General features: G+C 38.5%; 1 protein-coding gene across 1 annotated transcript in view; it reads right to left on the bottom strand.

Moving 5' to 3' along the window:
• AKAP6 (A-kinase anchoring protein 6) overlaps nucleotides 1-16,354 on the bottom strand; it is a 301,656-nt gene that overhangs the window by 74,203 nt on the left and 211,099 nt on the right. Inside the window, exon 9 of the mRNA XM_068160348.1 lies at nucleotides 13,826-13,946. Within this exon, the coding sequence (XP_068016449.1) occupies nucleotides 13,826-13,946 (121 nt within the window). The remainder of the gene's footprint in view (nucleotides 1-13,825; nucleotides 13,947-16,354) is intronic.

Below are 16,354 nucleotides of genomic sequence, written 5' to 3'. Positions count from 1 at the left end.
CTATTCTGCTGTTCAGCCAAGAAACAGCTGGTGGGACACATGGCTTTTAGAAAAGGTGCAAAAAGCTCCCTACACTTATCCCATCTACCCCCCACAACAAACAATTCTGCTTGTTGTTGCCTGTTGCACTTGACCAGTATTATTGTACCTCTCTTTAGATCTGGCTCCCAACAGGAATTGTTGAATTTTAATTAGTGTGAGCCAAACAGAAGCATTTCCCTGAAATGCACATTTTACTGCTTAACATTTTAAAAGTCTGATTAACTCTGAAATGTGCCAGGAACAGCAAAGCTCACTTATTTAACATTTGTGCTGTTAGACAAAATACATGTATACAGATATGTATTTTAGAGACAACTGAAGTAAATGGAGTTCTATGTCTTTAAATAACTATATTCTCCTTGCTTTGCATCCATAGTAAATACCTTTATTAGAATAAAACTTTCTTAGAATAAACCAAACCAGGTTGGAAGAGACCTTCAAGATCATCATGTCCAACCCATCAACCAATCCAACCCACCCAAACAGCTAACCCATGGCACCAAGCACCCCATCAAGTCTCCTCCTGAACACCTCCAATGACGGCGACTCCACCACCTCCCTGGGCAAATGCACCTAACTATGCTAATCTGCCTTTATGGAGCATTCAGTGCTATTCATTAATCTGTACAGATACAGCACATGACTTGAGATTTTACAAAAGGTGGACTGTGGTCCTGTCTGCAGCTGGGGGCATCAGATCACATTTTAAAGGTGAGATACTGTCCATGAGGTAACTATTGGCACATTACCCTTCCCAGAAGATAAGAGCATTGAGCCTGTGAAGGGAGCAAGCTGTGCTGTTGCTTCTGGGCAAGACAGGAGTTCCTGGTTTCACCGAGATATCAGAAGCCAGGGCTCTCTGAAAGTCTCTGTTGGAAGGAATGTTATTTTCTTTCTAACTTACCCCTACACTCATCCCCTACTTCTACAATGGTGTGGGAGAAAAATGATAGAGGAACTGCTACAGAAGCTCTGTATCATCAGCAGACTCTTCTAAAGCTCAGTCCTTTGAAATAGTTTTTAAAATCTAAGGACTAGTATCTTGCTTACTTCCCCTCCCCCCAACCCTTCCCATGTTATTCACTCTTGGTCCTTTAGCTTTTTTTTTGAATCATTCTGTATTGACTGTGGCAAAAATCAATAGGCTTTTGCCAAGTGCACAGAAAAACTGTAAAAACTGTTGTTCACTGCTCTGAAAGACAGGACTGTCTTTCTGTCAAGTGTTCTGCCTGTTTCCTGAGGGGCTTCTGGTTTCTCAAGGCCTTCAAAAATCAACCAATGCCACCCATGAGTGACTCAGATTCTTTCAAGTTTTCCGCATTTGGATTAATATCCCTGCCCAGGTTTCCTTTTAGGAGTTGGTTATGGATTGCCACCTCTTTGACATTTCTGTTTCCTATGTTTAGATTGCCATCAGCTACTCATTGGAGGAAAGGTGCTTAGTCTGTATCATATTGGAATACCTCTAGAAACTCAGACCAAACAACATAAAAGCCTACAGATATCTGACAAAACACACAGTAAAACAGTGGCTCTGCTGCTCATTCTGATCAGTGTGCTAAAATGTGTTTTGACATTGCATTGAACACCATTGCTCTGAAAAAAACCCTTTGTTGCATGTCCCAGGCTTTCAGCATTTTGTTAAATGATTTTGGAATTGGCTTACTCCAAGATTTTCTGACCATTAGTAGGTCATTCATCCACTCTGCATTACTTTCTGTGGGTGCACGGTCTCTGCTTCACCACATTTCCTTTCTCAGTGGTTTCACTAGACTAACAGAATTTGGGTTTGGTGGACTCCAAAGTGATTTGTGGGGTTTTGTGCTTAGATTTAACTTCTCAGTGCTCATCTTTTTCAAATGTGCCATATTCAGTTAAGAGTGCAAGGGAGCAATCACGGTGACTTTCCTCTTTCTTTCCAGGGCTGCTTTGAATACTGTGCTCCAGTTGAAACCAGAGCTTGTACAGACTGTTGCCACGGGTGTGTAGAATTCTTGCAAAATAACTACAGTAAACTTTAAAGTGATGACAACTCTTATTTCAGGGGTTCCTTGTTGACTGATTGTATTTATCCACGAGTCTCATAATGATTTCATTTCACATCTGCAGTGCTTGGTTGCATCTCTCCAGTCTAATTTTGCTTCTTATCAGTGTTGCACTGCAGCTGGCTCCACAAACCAGCTGGTATCAAATTAGTCATTGATCTAATAGCATAGTTGCAAATATAGCAATTGAATTCCTGGCAGCCTTCTGCGTTGCCAGAACACTGAGAATCTTTAGATTTGCTTAAGTTACATTACAGATATCTCTTCCTTCATTAAAACCTTACATTCTCAATGGTTTCAGACACTATACGTTAATTTCAAAGGTGACTGCAATATCCAGGCTGTCTGCCTGGATCTGTTTCTCAAGAACATTTTTCCTTCTACCTTTCACGCTGCCTGTTAAAACTGTGTATGTTGCACTAAAATGCCTATAGCTTTAGCCAGCCTGCATCTGCCCTGCTTCAGGAGGTCTGTTGACTTACATCTATGTGTGTGTTCTGCTGTTTGTGTTTTGGCACATCAGCAACTGTTTGGAGGCATGTATTACTTCAGCTTTAATGTTTTTCCTGTGAAGGGGAACTACATCTTTCACAAGTGATCCTTGGAAATCACAGAATGTTAGGGGTTGGGAGGGACCTCCAGAGATCATCGAGTCCAAGCCTCCTTCCAAAGCAGGGTCACCTTGGGCAGGCAACATAGGAATGCATCCAGGTGGGTTTTGAAAGTCTCCAGAGAAGGAGACTCCACAACCTTTCTGGGCAGCCTGTTCCATGGCTCTGCGACCCTCACGGTAAAGAAGAGACAATTAAAAAATGTCTCCATGACAAAAAAGAAACACATAAAATACAAATCTGAATATTAAACCAAATAGAACTTCTAAGAGTAGAGTTATAATCTGACCCAAGCTGAAGCAGTAAGAAAACTAAATGTTTTCTGAACAAAGGATTTTGTATCTTTGGTTTGTTGTTTGTTTTTTCCTGGGACGTGGGGGTAAAAAAAGGCAAAAATCTACCATGTTCCCATGATGAGGCACTTGACTATTGACTTGGAGAAAAATGAACCCTGACTGTAAATTGCATACACTTAGTGAAACAAAAAAGCAACAGAGATGAACCTTTTGAGACAACAAAGTGGAATCACATGGCTAACTATTTCTTACCTCCAATGGTGTTTATTTTATCTCACCACGCATGATAACAAACTAAAAGAACTTGGGAATTACTGCTCTTCTACCTGTAGAGCAGAGACATAGTCCTCCTTGATAAAGGCCAGCAAAAAACTATGTAGGGTAGTTTCCATATATCATTCAAAAAGGCCAATGTTCTTCTTTAGAAAGTGATCACCTGAAAAACTCTAACGGCAATTCTGTATCTATCACCTCGCATTTCTAAGGAAAATCAATGGGTAAAGGAGAGATGATCAAACTCCACTGTAATGTCTGTCAAAATCTGGATGCATCACAGCAGGGTTTCAAAATGGAATATTGCATAGTCATGACACAATGGTACTAAAAATCCCTCTTTTCATGATAACTGAGAGTCAGTGAGAGGTAACGCAGAGTGAGGCTGATCTTCATAACCTCTTTATACAATCAGTGGAGAGAGAGATAAGAGAGAAAAGGTTTCTTCTGAAACTATTTCAGGGTGCTTAACTTAAGCTACTGCTCTAAATCACCTCTTGGAGGAACCTCCTCACAAGACATGCCTGCTCTACTTAGCTCCCTTAGTACTCTAAAAGAGCTCCTGCTGGGGCCTGCTCCCCACACGCCAAGACTTAGATTTGTAGAGTTTTTAAGTCTAGCTTTAGATGGCATCTTCTATCAGAGTGTTGCTGGGGAAATGATAGCCTCTCCATAGCCTGTTCATGGTCTGCTCAGTGACACAGCCAGAGTATGTCCTGCATATCTGCAACAGAGCCTGGCATTCGGCAACAGGACAGGAAGGGTACAACTGCTGTCTTGCTCTGAAAGCATCCCTCCTTAGAGCCAACTTAACATTTACTGGTCATGACCACTGGAATGCTATAGCAACCATGTTTTCTGTGATGCACCCGCACAAGGTTAAGAACCACCACAAGTATTTCTCACTGGCTACAGGAGCTGGCTGCAGCCTACCCTGGAACCCCATTGGACCTGATGCAACAACAAATGCAACAGCTACGGATGAAATTATAGTGATTGCCTGCTCTACCTTGTTATAAGGAGAAGTTAGGGTGGTGAGACACTGGAACAGCTTGCCCAGGGAGGTCATGGATGCCCCCACTCTGAAGGTGTTCAAGGCCAGATTGGATGAGGCCTTGAGCAGTCTGGTCTGGTGGAAGGTGTCCCTGTCCATGGAACTAGATGATCTTTAAGGTCTCTTCCAACCCAAACCACTCTTATGAATCTATGAAAACGCTGCAGCTATTTTTAGAAGTGTATACACACAATGTAAAAAAAAGGCATCTAACCTCAAACATGTGAAAAAGAGTTAGGAATATATACAAAGAAATACTTTATACTGCTATTTTACAAACTTTCAATCTATAAATAGAATATATTATCTGAATTTATTAAAATAGAAACAAATTATGTCTACAAATAAAAATTCAGGAGGTGATAACCTGGCATGCCTTGCTGCAACTTATTTTTTATCATTTAGATATGCATGCCTTGAATGCATTGCTACTGCAAGCTTATTGAGATTTAGTGAATTTGAGTTCCATATAGAAAAGCTGCTAAACCTGTGGTCATTAATTTTTTACTTTTCTGGTTTTTTAAGCAGCATTGCAGTGTCTATTATTTATGAGGTATACTGATGAGGAGTAATTGGGAAATAAAACAGTATTTTCTGTATTGTGTTTATGGAGTAAAAGATGATTCCTATGAGTTTAGAAAACAATTTCTGTGAGTTTAGGGGAAAAAAAAAAATACATTTTCTCCTCAAGTATGATGCAAAACAATAGGAAACTGAAACAAAATTTGGCAACTAACTTGAGGAGTAAGTTAAAAAATCACTGCTCTATATATTTCCCACCTAATCCTCCAAGATGCTAAAAAAGCCAAAAACATGCCCACACACAACTTCAAAACTTATGTTGCCATTGTGTTACTAACACTCTTAATTTTGTCTTATTTCAAGATATTATATGGTGAGATCAGTGGAAGGCAGCTTCAGAGCAGACACAGAGACACACTGCGCAGAATGTGGATCATCACAGCATGGGGCTCAACCTGTGGGACCCCTTGAAGCAGAAGGCTATGGCTTCTGTAGGATCACATGGGCTCAGGATTACTGGAAAAGCTCATGGAATAAAAATAGCTGGAGAGCTGCACAGGGCCCACTATTCTCTGGCTTGATGGAGTAATTTCTATGTTATATAGTCTTTGTGTAAGACCTTAAATGTAGCATGTGGCTCCACAAGCGAGAACAAAGGCTGTGATACATTAGTCTAAAGGTTCTGAGATGCAACCTGGTAGAGAGAAACCAGTCCTGGCTTCTTTTAATTTCTTTATTTGTAAAGAGAGCTTATCTCTCTTTATTTGGCACCATTGCACATGATACTTTATGAATAAATAGCGAGTACAGATTCACAAGTAACTTCCTGAGATGTTTGTAGCCAGCTGATTCATAAAATCTACCCTAATACATTTAAATACCAGTCTCAGAGTGGGCAAGTCCTTGGACTTCACACTACTTCCATGTGCTCTGGATGTGCTTCACTGTGTCATGAAACAAGGAAACACAGGTAATGTAAACTCCTTTGATGAATGGATAGAGTTTTGAAAGGTTGTGCTAAGAACAATGCAAGGCAGAAGTGCCCATGTCTGGGAGCCTCACATGGCCTCTTTACCTGGTTGAGTGCATCAACGAACAATGCTGCACCAGTGCTGTCCCTGGTGTTTAACTGCACACGTAACAGCATGAGTATAACACCTTTTCTTAGGGATTCTTGGTCCAATGACTAGGCCAGAATGCTGCTGGATTTCAACTATTCTTACACATTGTTTTAGAGAATGTGAGTAATTTAGTACACCTGGGACAAATCTTGAACCCCTTCTACCATGTTGGGACACTAGGCAGTCCTAGAGTGTAGAAAGCAATAAAGGTTGCAATTTCCATGATCCTTTGTGGTGTATTACGGGGCCATTTCCAATTTTTTAGAAACAAAAAATGCTTGATGAACAGAAAATAGCTTTGGCTAATTTACTGCTAGACACATGCACTCAAACCACCATGTCTAAGTGTGCCAGACCGTTGCTTCTCATGCTGAATATTTGACAATGCTTTAAGGTCACGCTGCTTGGGACCTTACCCTACCATTTTACATCAGCAAGGACACAAAGACAGAGCCATGTGGAGTTGACTAAGTCGCCTGACGTGATGCCTATAAATTGTCCACGTTTCACAGCTGTAGTGAGGAATGGTGATGACAGTTATGTGGTACACATTTACTTTTGTTTGAAGTCGAATGCTTCTTTCATTCTAGACACACTGCTTTAATCTCCCAAAAGCTGTGCTGGCTTTTGCTACAAGCTCAGTAAATACTGCTTTGCTACAATGCGAAGTTCATCCTCAATGTCATGCTGGGAAGAAATGGGAGAAATCCACTTACTCTTGTGAAATGAATGAAGCCACTTCTTCTGGGAGTCTGCTCCACAGAAATTATAACACTGCCTTTAAAAATGCATGTTTGCATTCAAAACATATCATGGAAGTAACCAAGAAAGTGTAAAAACATTTTTCATAGTTTTTCTTTACCTGTTCTCTATACTTTTAAATTCCACAGATATGCTAATCAGTGTTTTCCTGTTGTCATTATGTAAGACATTAAAACTTAACATTTGCCTGCTTGAAGTAAGGCTTCTTGTAAAAAATCATTTTCTATTCTGTGTTTTAAGATATAAAATTTGCCAGTAGCAGCAAGGAATTTAATCATATCGCAAAACTGAACTTATGGACCACTGAAAAGAGCAGGATGTTATGGTAAGTGTCACAAAGGAGTTTTCACTTTGGTCCTCAGTGCAACTGAAGTGAAAATACTTGTGCAGAAAAAGGTAACCAATTTCAGCACCCTCTGCCACAATAGACTAGGAAACTTTGCTGTGTTAGGGTCTAAGCTAACTTAATTGATGTTCTATATTAGGACAGATTTTTACTGCTGTTTGGAGTATTGGGCCTTTTTCAGACACCTTCCTAAATTCCAGTTGATTTTCTTACATAGCACAACAAGCCATAGAGAGTCTTCATCAGTTGAGGGGAAAACCCCACAACAACCTAGCACATGGAAATTACTGAACAGCAATTAAAATCAGAGTTTTCTGCAAAGCTTAGCTGAGTTATTTTACTATACATGACAGCTAAAAACACACCACAATGTCAAAGGCAAAGAATAACTTCCACTGAGGCACGTATCAAACCATGCACTTAGACATAATGCTGTAATTTATTATTGCTAATGAAGATCTACACTGATATTATTTAGCAGAAGAATCTTTCTCTCTTTTTCTTTCTCTCTTCCCCCCCCCCCCCCCCCAGCATTACATATGTTATGTCAGATGAAATAAAAGCTTTCTCTGTGGGACATAATTTGCTAATAGTGTTAAAGTTACATTTCAGAAAGAGAGTGATTTTCACAAGGTAGCCTAAAAAGTTTATTAGCAAACTACACTGCCTATTCTAACGGCAATTACAAAGCCCTCCCAAATGGGTCAACACACCTAAGTGCTATCTGCAATCATTTAGATTTTAACATCATGGTTATTACTTATTATCAGGCTGTACAATGAGATATTGATTACTTTTAACCTTTAGATCCACGAATTCAGGAAAAGTCAAGGCAGTAGCACAATCTACCTTTCCTGTCTGGTAAACTTGTGGCCCTTAGTGGAATTCTAATGATTCCTGTTGGCAAGGCAAATCTGAAATTAGTTTACTCTCTTGGCTCATACAGAAATGATGACATATCTAAAAATACTGCATGCATAGCAGGTTTGTAGTTACTACCTACAAGGGACTCAATCCTGCAGTGTGCTGAGAGCCTCCTATGAAGTGAGGATCATCATCTTTTCCCACTGACTTGTTTTAGCAGCTCTGTGCAGACACTGACAGATCACCAGACAGACAGAAGGCATCCTGGACCGTACAGAATATGCAGTGCAAGCAGCAAAAAAAATCTTCACGTTTTCTAGTTTATAACCAATCCCCTAAGCATATTGTCCAAATATACCACTCTACAGACTGCTAATCTTTTAATAAGTTTTCTTTATAGGGAAAATCTGCTTGAACTACAATGTGGCTTCATATGTACGCAGGACTCGTTTTAAATGAAACAAAGTAATCCAATTAAACTAATCTGTTTTACAAGTTAAAATGATACGAAGCACATTAATTGATCCTTATAGGCTGCTGTTATTTGAGCTCTCCCTCTGTTTGCGCAGCATTTGGAACCGCTTTGCACATTTTTATCCTCCAACAGCAGAGAACTCGGTTCTCCAGTACAGGAGAATTATGGGCAAGAGAAACATATAACTGTTATGTGTTAGATTAATTTGCAGAACACTTGGCATTATTATTGCCAAGTAGTCAAATTGTTCCAAGTTGTTCCGGAAGGTTGTTATTAATAGTATGTTTTCTGAGGAAAGTTCTGTCTACTTTTGGAACTGCATTTCTGTTGCCAAGGAAACTCCTTGAAGCACAGCATTCTAGGAGTACACTGCTGCTTTTGTTTGCCAGTATCCTATTCATATCATCTAAGTAAGCACTTTACATACTTCAGCCTCCAGTTTCAAATGTTGAAGTTTTTATGTATTTATATTACCGTGTTAAATATAGTTTGTGCCTCTTTTTAAACTCAGGGACTCTTGCAAGATTATTTTAACAGTTGCATTAAAGGACAGGAGTTAATTTATTTTATTTTTTTTCACAAGTTTGCAATAAATTAGTTTTAATTTGAATAATAGCTCCATAGGTTATAGCACTACTCCTTAAGTGTTAATTATCTTTTCACTCTGAAATTAATGTAGTCATTTCCTACTGACTCCTCTACACCATTATTGAAGTGCTGAGGAAAACATGTCATTGAGTTCTGAGCCAGAACTGTTGTTGTGATTAATCCTGGTCACATGGCCAATCTCTGCCAAAAGGAGATCACTGAAAAAAGGTGACAAAGACAGTGATTTCCTGTCAGCAAAGAGTACGACAGGGCTGTCTAGAAGTGATGCAAATGAGGGAAACTTTCACCACGTTTTGTTTGATCCACTCAGGGCCACAGCACACTGAGCCAGAGAGAAAGGCACAATGGAGCAGCAGCACACCCAGAGGAGAAAATGAACTGCACCTTCCGAGGAGGGATAGCTTCTAGTAGGGAAACAAAAACTGCTGGGAGATTTCCCCCCCCCCCCCCCCTCAACTTTTTCTGAGAGGTATCCTTAGCTTTTGATGTGCATTTTCATGTTATTTAATACAGCAAACTGCTTCCCTTTGATGAAATAATCTGGCAGTGAATCTGTTCAAAAGCCATGTCAACGAGATGGTTGTAAAATCTTTGCACTACTGCATAAAGGACTTTTCCCATCTATAACGACCACGACTGATGAAAATATACTAGTGTGAGATTTATGGCTTATGCAGTTTGTATTAAAAACACTAAACATGTAATCAGACAGAAAAAATGTCATTTCTTGTATTTGATATTTTAAAATGTTTAGTTAATTTTTATTCTGAAGATACTAACAATTTTAACAATCATAGTGCACTTATTTAAATGGAGTTTTAATCTAACTCAATTAAGTTTTGCAATTAATCTTCTGAGTAAAATGGAAAGAATTATCATTAACTTCTCTGCCTAGTATACTCATTTCTAATCTCCACAATTCCAGTAAATACTGATTTGCTTCATTTTGAACATGCAAGGTACAGAACTACTCAAGCTCCCACTAAAGGGCTAATTAGCAGAGTTTAAATTCTTTGGGTTTGATCCTCCAGTAACGGCATATGAATACAGCTGAAGTCAATGCAAGTTCTGTGTACTCAGAGCTTATGAGATCAGACTCACATGCAGTAGATTAAAATGAAATAAACATGATACATTTGGCATTAAACTCAGCTATTACAGAAGTACAAAGGAGTGAGAGTCCAAAAACATGGAAATGCTCCTGTTAATTTTTTTGTAGTTAAGAGACAAAGCATTAGAAGACAAATAAACTGTCAGCAATCCATTCCATGACTGCCATTTTATCAAACACTAGTTGATTTGGAAAATCATCAGCTAGTTGAAGTCTGTAAAGCTGAAATCGCTTAGGACTCTGGGGGAGCATCATGAAGAGTGATAGCTTTTTTTTTTTTCCCCTGTTTGTAAATCTTTGCCCTTAAATCTAGGAAATCCAGAGAGTCATACATACCTATTTAGAGTAATATTATTATTATTATTATTATTATTATTATTATTATTATTATTATTATTATTATTAAGGCGGCTGTGCTGCTCCTACTATATTAAGGGCAAAACAAAACCTCATTAAAGAGAGATAATAAGGATCCTAAAATGAAAAAAATCAAACCAAACCTGTAAAGTTCCTGGAATATTATAAAGCAAAATTAAGGTGAGAATTGACTTAAAACTACATTAAATCTGAAAACAGAATACTAGGGAAACAGTCCAACCATGAAACCCACACAGAATGGCAGAATTATTGAGGCTGGAATAGACCTCTGAGATCATCAAGTCCAAAATACACTTTATTCTCTCATATGCAATTTTAGTATTTCTATATTATGTTATGCTTCTTTAATGTATGCCTTTCCCTTCCGATTTACCTGTTTTCTCACTGCTCCTTCCCATTCATAGACTTCTACGGGCAATGATTACTGTTGGTAATAGTGATACCACAGCAGGTTCCCTGACAGAGGCGGCTTGCTGAGCTGGCTCAGAGGTGCAATTACTTGTCAGCTCAATAACTGAGAAAATGGATCTGTGAGTTGAGGAGAATCCACCAAAAGGAGGAGAGCGCAATTAGCACGTTGAACATTTGAAGTTGTAACTGAAAACGAATAACTAAAGCAAGACCTTTGTTTTCATAACACCCCACATTACCGAGGAATTCTGGTAATAATAGCTGCCTGAATTTCTCTTAACAGACTTCGGTCCCTACAGACCAGAATTGCTGCGTTCACTGTGGAGTGCAGGCAGTGCTCCTGCCCCTTAGCTGTTCACACTAGACCATTCACAACTCTGTGTAAGAGCCTCCAAATAAAAGGGATGTCGGTATTAATTAGAAGAGAGGTTTACTAGGCTACTCTTATAAAACTATTAACAGTGGTTTGGAGGGTGTGATTCATTGTTACATGGGGCTCTGAAATTAAGGACGATACAGACCTAGTGCACAATTGTTCCCTCAATTTCATTTGCTGTTTCCTTTTGTCTGCTTTGAAATGACAGAAATAATGGGGCTTTCAATACTTCTTAGGGAGGTGATTTTTGTTTGATTTTTTCCTCCTCTCCTCTCTCCCCCCCCCCCCCCCCCCCCTTTTTTTTTTTTAAGGCTAACAGATATTAATGCTATGAACTAAACCTTTTTACATGACCTGGAAATAGTCCTCCTGCTCAAGGAACACTTCTTACTCTTCTCTTTACCAAACACTTAATTTCTAGTTAAGTTTCCCCCTCATTCCTTAACAATTTGCCTGCTGTTTTCACAGGAAGGTACATGCAAAGAATATTCTCCATGGGAGGGCAGGCAGTCTGTTTCTACCCTTCTTCAAGTGGTTTTGCAATGATCAGACAGGTATTTTTGAGATGGGCCCCCTATTAATGACTGCCCTGTAGAAACTGCAGAACAAACAAGCTTGCCTCTGCTTTGGAAGCAGCACTCAGCTCCTCTCTCTGACACAAACTTTCTGCTTTTGGAAGCGTCATGCCTACCAAAATACAGAATTCCATAATATTAAGAAATGACTACTTCCCATTTTGAACATACAATATTCCTCATGTTACCACCATACTGTACTGCAAACTAATTCTTAAATTATCACCTTCCTTTATTCTTCTCACTGTGCATTATTATCCCAGCCTTACCATCTATAATTATTCTTAATGGTTACATCTGAATAGGGAAAAGGGAGGTATCCTAAAATACTCAGGCTGGCTGCTTGGGCTTTGTTCCTTTTCATATTGCTGGATGGATTGTTTCCTTAAAATACATGTTTATTGATTTTTTTGTTTTATCATAGGACTAAAACACATGGTTAGATTAGGCATGGCACAAGTCTTCCATAGTCTTGTATGGATAGACACTACCAAAACACCTCATTTTAAATTCACAGGAAACTTTTGACCCATCGCTGACGTTGCTTATTTCTTAGCCTAGCCAAGGTCAGGACTGTTAATGCGTGGTTAAGTGTTTAGAAAATAAGGAAAAAGACAGCAGAAAAAAAAATAAGAAATTATTGTCAAAGTAAGAAATGGAGGCCACTGAATTAAGCTCATTTGCAGTCCAAAATAGTTTGGATTGGAATCACATTTCCATTTGCAAACACATTTTAACTCCTGTGACGAAACTTTCTCACTGGGTATTTTAAAGCAAAGGACTAAAACGAGGCAGACCAGAATGCAAGAAGACCACCAAGAGATTAAGATGCCAAAGCAAGAGAGCAAGAGAAAAAAATAATTAGATTTAAGAAATCATCACATCAGACAATCATAAAAGGAAGAAAACAACTTCTATTTGACCTTGAATGTGCCATTTATTCGATAAGAAATAAAAAAAGAAGCTAGAGGGTAGTTGTTTCTTGTCATTATACTGTTGCTGATTCTGTGGTTAGTTATTAATTTTATTTTTTATGATTCACAATCTGCTCTTTGAAATATGCCATATGCTCAAAGCAATTCAAGGATGACAACTGTCAGAATTACTCCAATAAAAATTGCCTAAATGAGGAAGATTTACTGCAGCCTGATATTTCTGTTGAAGGCCTCTACTTTCTTCCCCCCTCCCAACCCCCAACCCCCCCCCCCCCCTCAACCCCTCAGACCCACAGACTGCTGCTTCTTAGACACACAGTGAAGTTGGAATCAATTTTAGGATCAACTTGCATGTTTTGGGAAACTTCTCAAAAGCACTGTCTATCTAAAGGAAGTGAAAGAGAGCTTCTGGGCTAAATAAAGGAAACCATGTGTGTGAGTGTGTGTATGTTAGATGAATACCCTGTAATCAATATGCAAGTTCAAAATCTTTTTCCTGGAATCACAAGCAAGCGTGATGACTTAACATGACAATGTCTGCTTTATGTATAACTAATAAAACTTAAATTGGAAGAGTCCTGTATCCTGGCAGCAGCAAACCAAAATCAAGGCAAATTTCTTTCTTCCAATATGAGGTCTGAAAGGTGGATAAAAATCCAGCTGAAAGCTCCAATCAAAACACATTTTGTTAAATGCTAGCATTTCATTTTTTCCCTTCATTTTGTTTCAGTCTATTTATTAATGCAGTTTCATTTATTTCTATTCATCTTGAAGACAAATCTTTGTCCTTCTATAGAATTACACCAAATAGAATGTGATAAAGGGAACTTTCTTGCAATTATGATGTCGGTGCAGCCTGTCAGCGCACAGGGGATGGAAATGAGGTTGGGGACAGGGAAGGGAATTCTAATAGACACCATGATACATACAATGAACGCAGCGATATCCTGTGAGAGAAAGACTTGTCAAGCTAATCAGATCTTCTATAGCTAGGTAAAGGCAGTAACGGTGGCGCTAACCTTGTAAAGATGCTGCTGCTGCTCCTCTGACATCATCAGGTCATGGCTGTCCATCACAATGGATTCCATGTCAATCAGCCAATCCCAGAGCTCCTGGTATTCTGAATCAAAGTCCAAAAGGCTGTAGATAAGGAACAAAATGTATTATGCATAAATACTGTGTAGTTGTTAAAATCTTCTATTAGAATAATATATTCTTGAAAACTCATGATGTTCCTGGTTATATTTCTAAAGAGACATTCTGTATTTATATAGAGTGGGTGAAAATGAAAACTGAAATCCAATTTAAGCCAGTGCCACGACCTAAATTCAGTGGCTGATGCCAGATCCTGACAACTACTGGCACACTGCATTTGCTTCAAAAATTTTGAAAGAGAAATCCCCCATAGGCTTTTTTATTTAATGGGTTTTTTTTTCCAAGTGATGACTTTATATTGAGCAAACTTTGCGACGATCATCTTGATATAATTCATATAGAAATATAATTTTAATCGAAAAATGACTCAATCCATTCAGTTATCCCTCTGCTGTCTATCTGCCTATCTCTGTAAATATCCTACATTTATTTTCATGGATGAGTAGCTAGCATTTCAACTTAACGTCTTAAGATAGGCTTGAGTGAATATGGTAAGCCAGTGAGAACTAAGGCCAGATACAGTATTAGACAGGTGTTCCCTACAGACATGTAAGAAACAAAGGTAAGGACAGGAAGTCAAAACAATGAATCCTTGAATAGCCAGCAATCATTAAAATTCAAAGGAGGATCACTACGGTTTTCAACAAAATAAATCATTAGAATAAGGAGCTTAAAAGGATTAATGTGATTCTCTATTGAAAGCCTAGTGAATAAGTAAAGCATAGATTCTTCTAAAACACTGTGATACAAGGCAGAAGGTACATGCTGGAAAACTGCATATTCGTCAGAAAGATACCCTTTGAAAAGGGATCTTCAAAGTTGCAAAACTGGAACTAACAAAAGCCTTGCCAGTAGTATCAAACCCCCTCCCATATTGATCAAACAATAGTCCATGCTCCACCAAAGCTAATTTCTCCAATTATTAACAACTTTTTTTAGCAACCCCATTAAAATAATTAGCGGTATGTAAATGGGGAAACAATAAAGTCACCGTGTTTCCAAAGCTGTTAATACTCCTGTGGTTTGGGTTGTTATTAACTGGAGTACCAAACGCAGGGCAATTTTGAAAGCTTAAAGATAAAGTTGTGACAAGTAGAACTGTCTTTTGGCAAGAAAGCAAGAGAGAAGAAAGCATTTGCCTTCTGCGGTGTTATTTTCAATGAGGTGACAACAAAGGAAGTCTTGTATAATGCACAAGTGTTGATTCCTGCTTCTGAAGCAACTCTCTAGTTTAATCCACTGTACTTAGTATACTTTTACTCAATAATTTATGAAGTGCAGTTACTTAAAATTGCCTGTTGCCCTGAGAAGGTAAGCAGTGATGCTATTATGAAGAAGAGTAAGCACAAAAAGGGCAAGTTACTATTGTTGAAACATAATAGTTTCATTTGGAGTTCAGGGCTTTTCCCCTATTTTAGGAGGTATTTGACTCAGATATCATTTTGAAACTGAAATAAAACTAAACTCCATTTTGAATGGTGTATTTGCACTGATACTGAATCTTTATCCCTTCCTCAGAAAGCAGTGCAACCATTCTTTATCTTCAGTATCTACTGCTCCTTTTTTATCCCTTCTGTCTTATCCAAATATTATCCAAAGTCGCAAAAATGACAGGCAGTTATTAAAATGTATATTTTATGATACAAGGCTAGACTTCATCTTGTATAAATTGGTACAGAGTGGATGATTTGTACCAGCAAAAATATCTAAATTATGAAGATGACAGGAAGCAAAACTTACACTCAACATGCATGGCCTGCTACTGTCAGAATGGGAAGGGATGCTTTTGGAAACTGCACTAGGAAGTGGATCTGGATTTTACTGTAATAGGTAGATGATGTGCTGGATCCAACACCTGCTGTGCATCTGTAGAACCATATCCTGTTTACAGTCCAGAGCAGTCTATATATTGGTATAACAGAATGAACCAATCCTCTAAAGACACACAGAAGCACTTTTCACTTAATTTTCTGAACCCCAGTTATCACTAGGAAAAAAGTGAAGATTTTGACTGCTAGCTGAAGTTCTGAACAGGAACTCAGTCCAAAATGAAGAGAGAAACAGGATTCACTGGAAAAAGCCCAGGAAGGGATGCAAGAAATAAAGTGGATTTTTTTTCCCCCTAATAGTTTAAAATTACTGCCTCACATCTAAATGGATGGATCTACTGATTACTATTAAATTGCTAGTCCAAAGAGGATGTAAGTTACTAAGCTCCTACAAAGATACTCAGAAAATCCACCAACTGTAGGATCAGTGACAGGTTAGGATTAAAATGTACCTGTCTATTTCTGTGTCATATTGAATATTTCTTTCTTTATTCAGAATCTATTTTATTTTTTTTCCTGGGCTTAGCAGATTGTTTCTTCATATTGCCACAGGCAGAATCAGGG

This window comes from Melanerpes formicivorus, unplaced genomic scaffold, assembly GCF_026170545.1.
Source record: "Melanerpes formicivorus ecotype bairdi unplaced genomic scaffold, bMelFor1.0.p_v2 SCAF_49, whole genome shotgun sequence".
Taxonomy (NCBI): Eukaryota; Metazoa; Chordata; class Aves; order Piciformes; family Picidae; genus Melanerpes; species Melanerpes formicivorus.
Note: the sequence above shows the minus strand (reverse complement) of the source record. Positions and strands in the feature narration are given on the sequence as shown.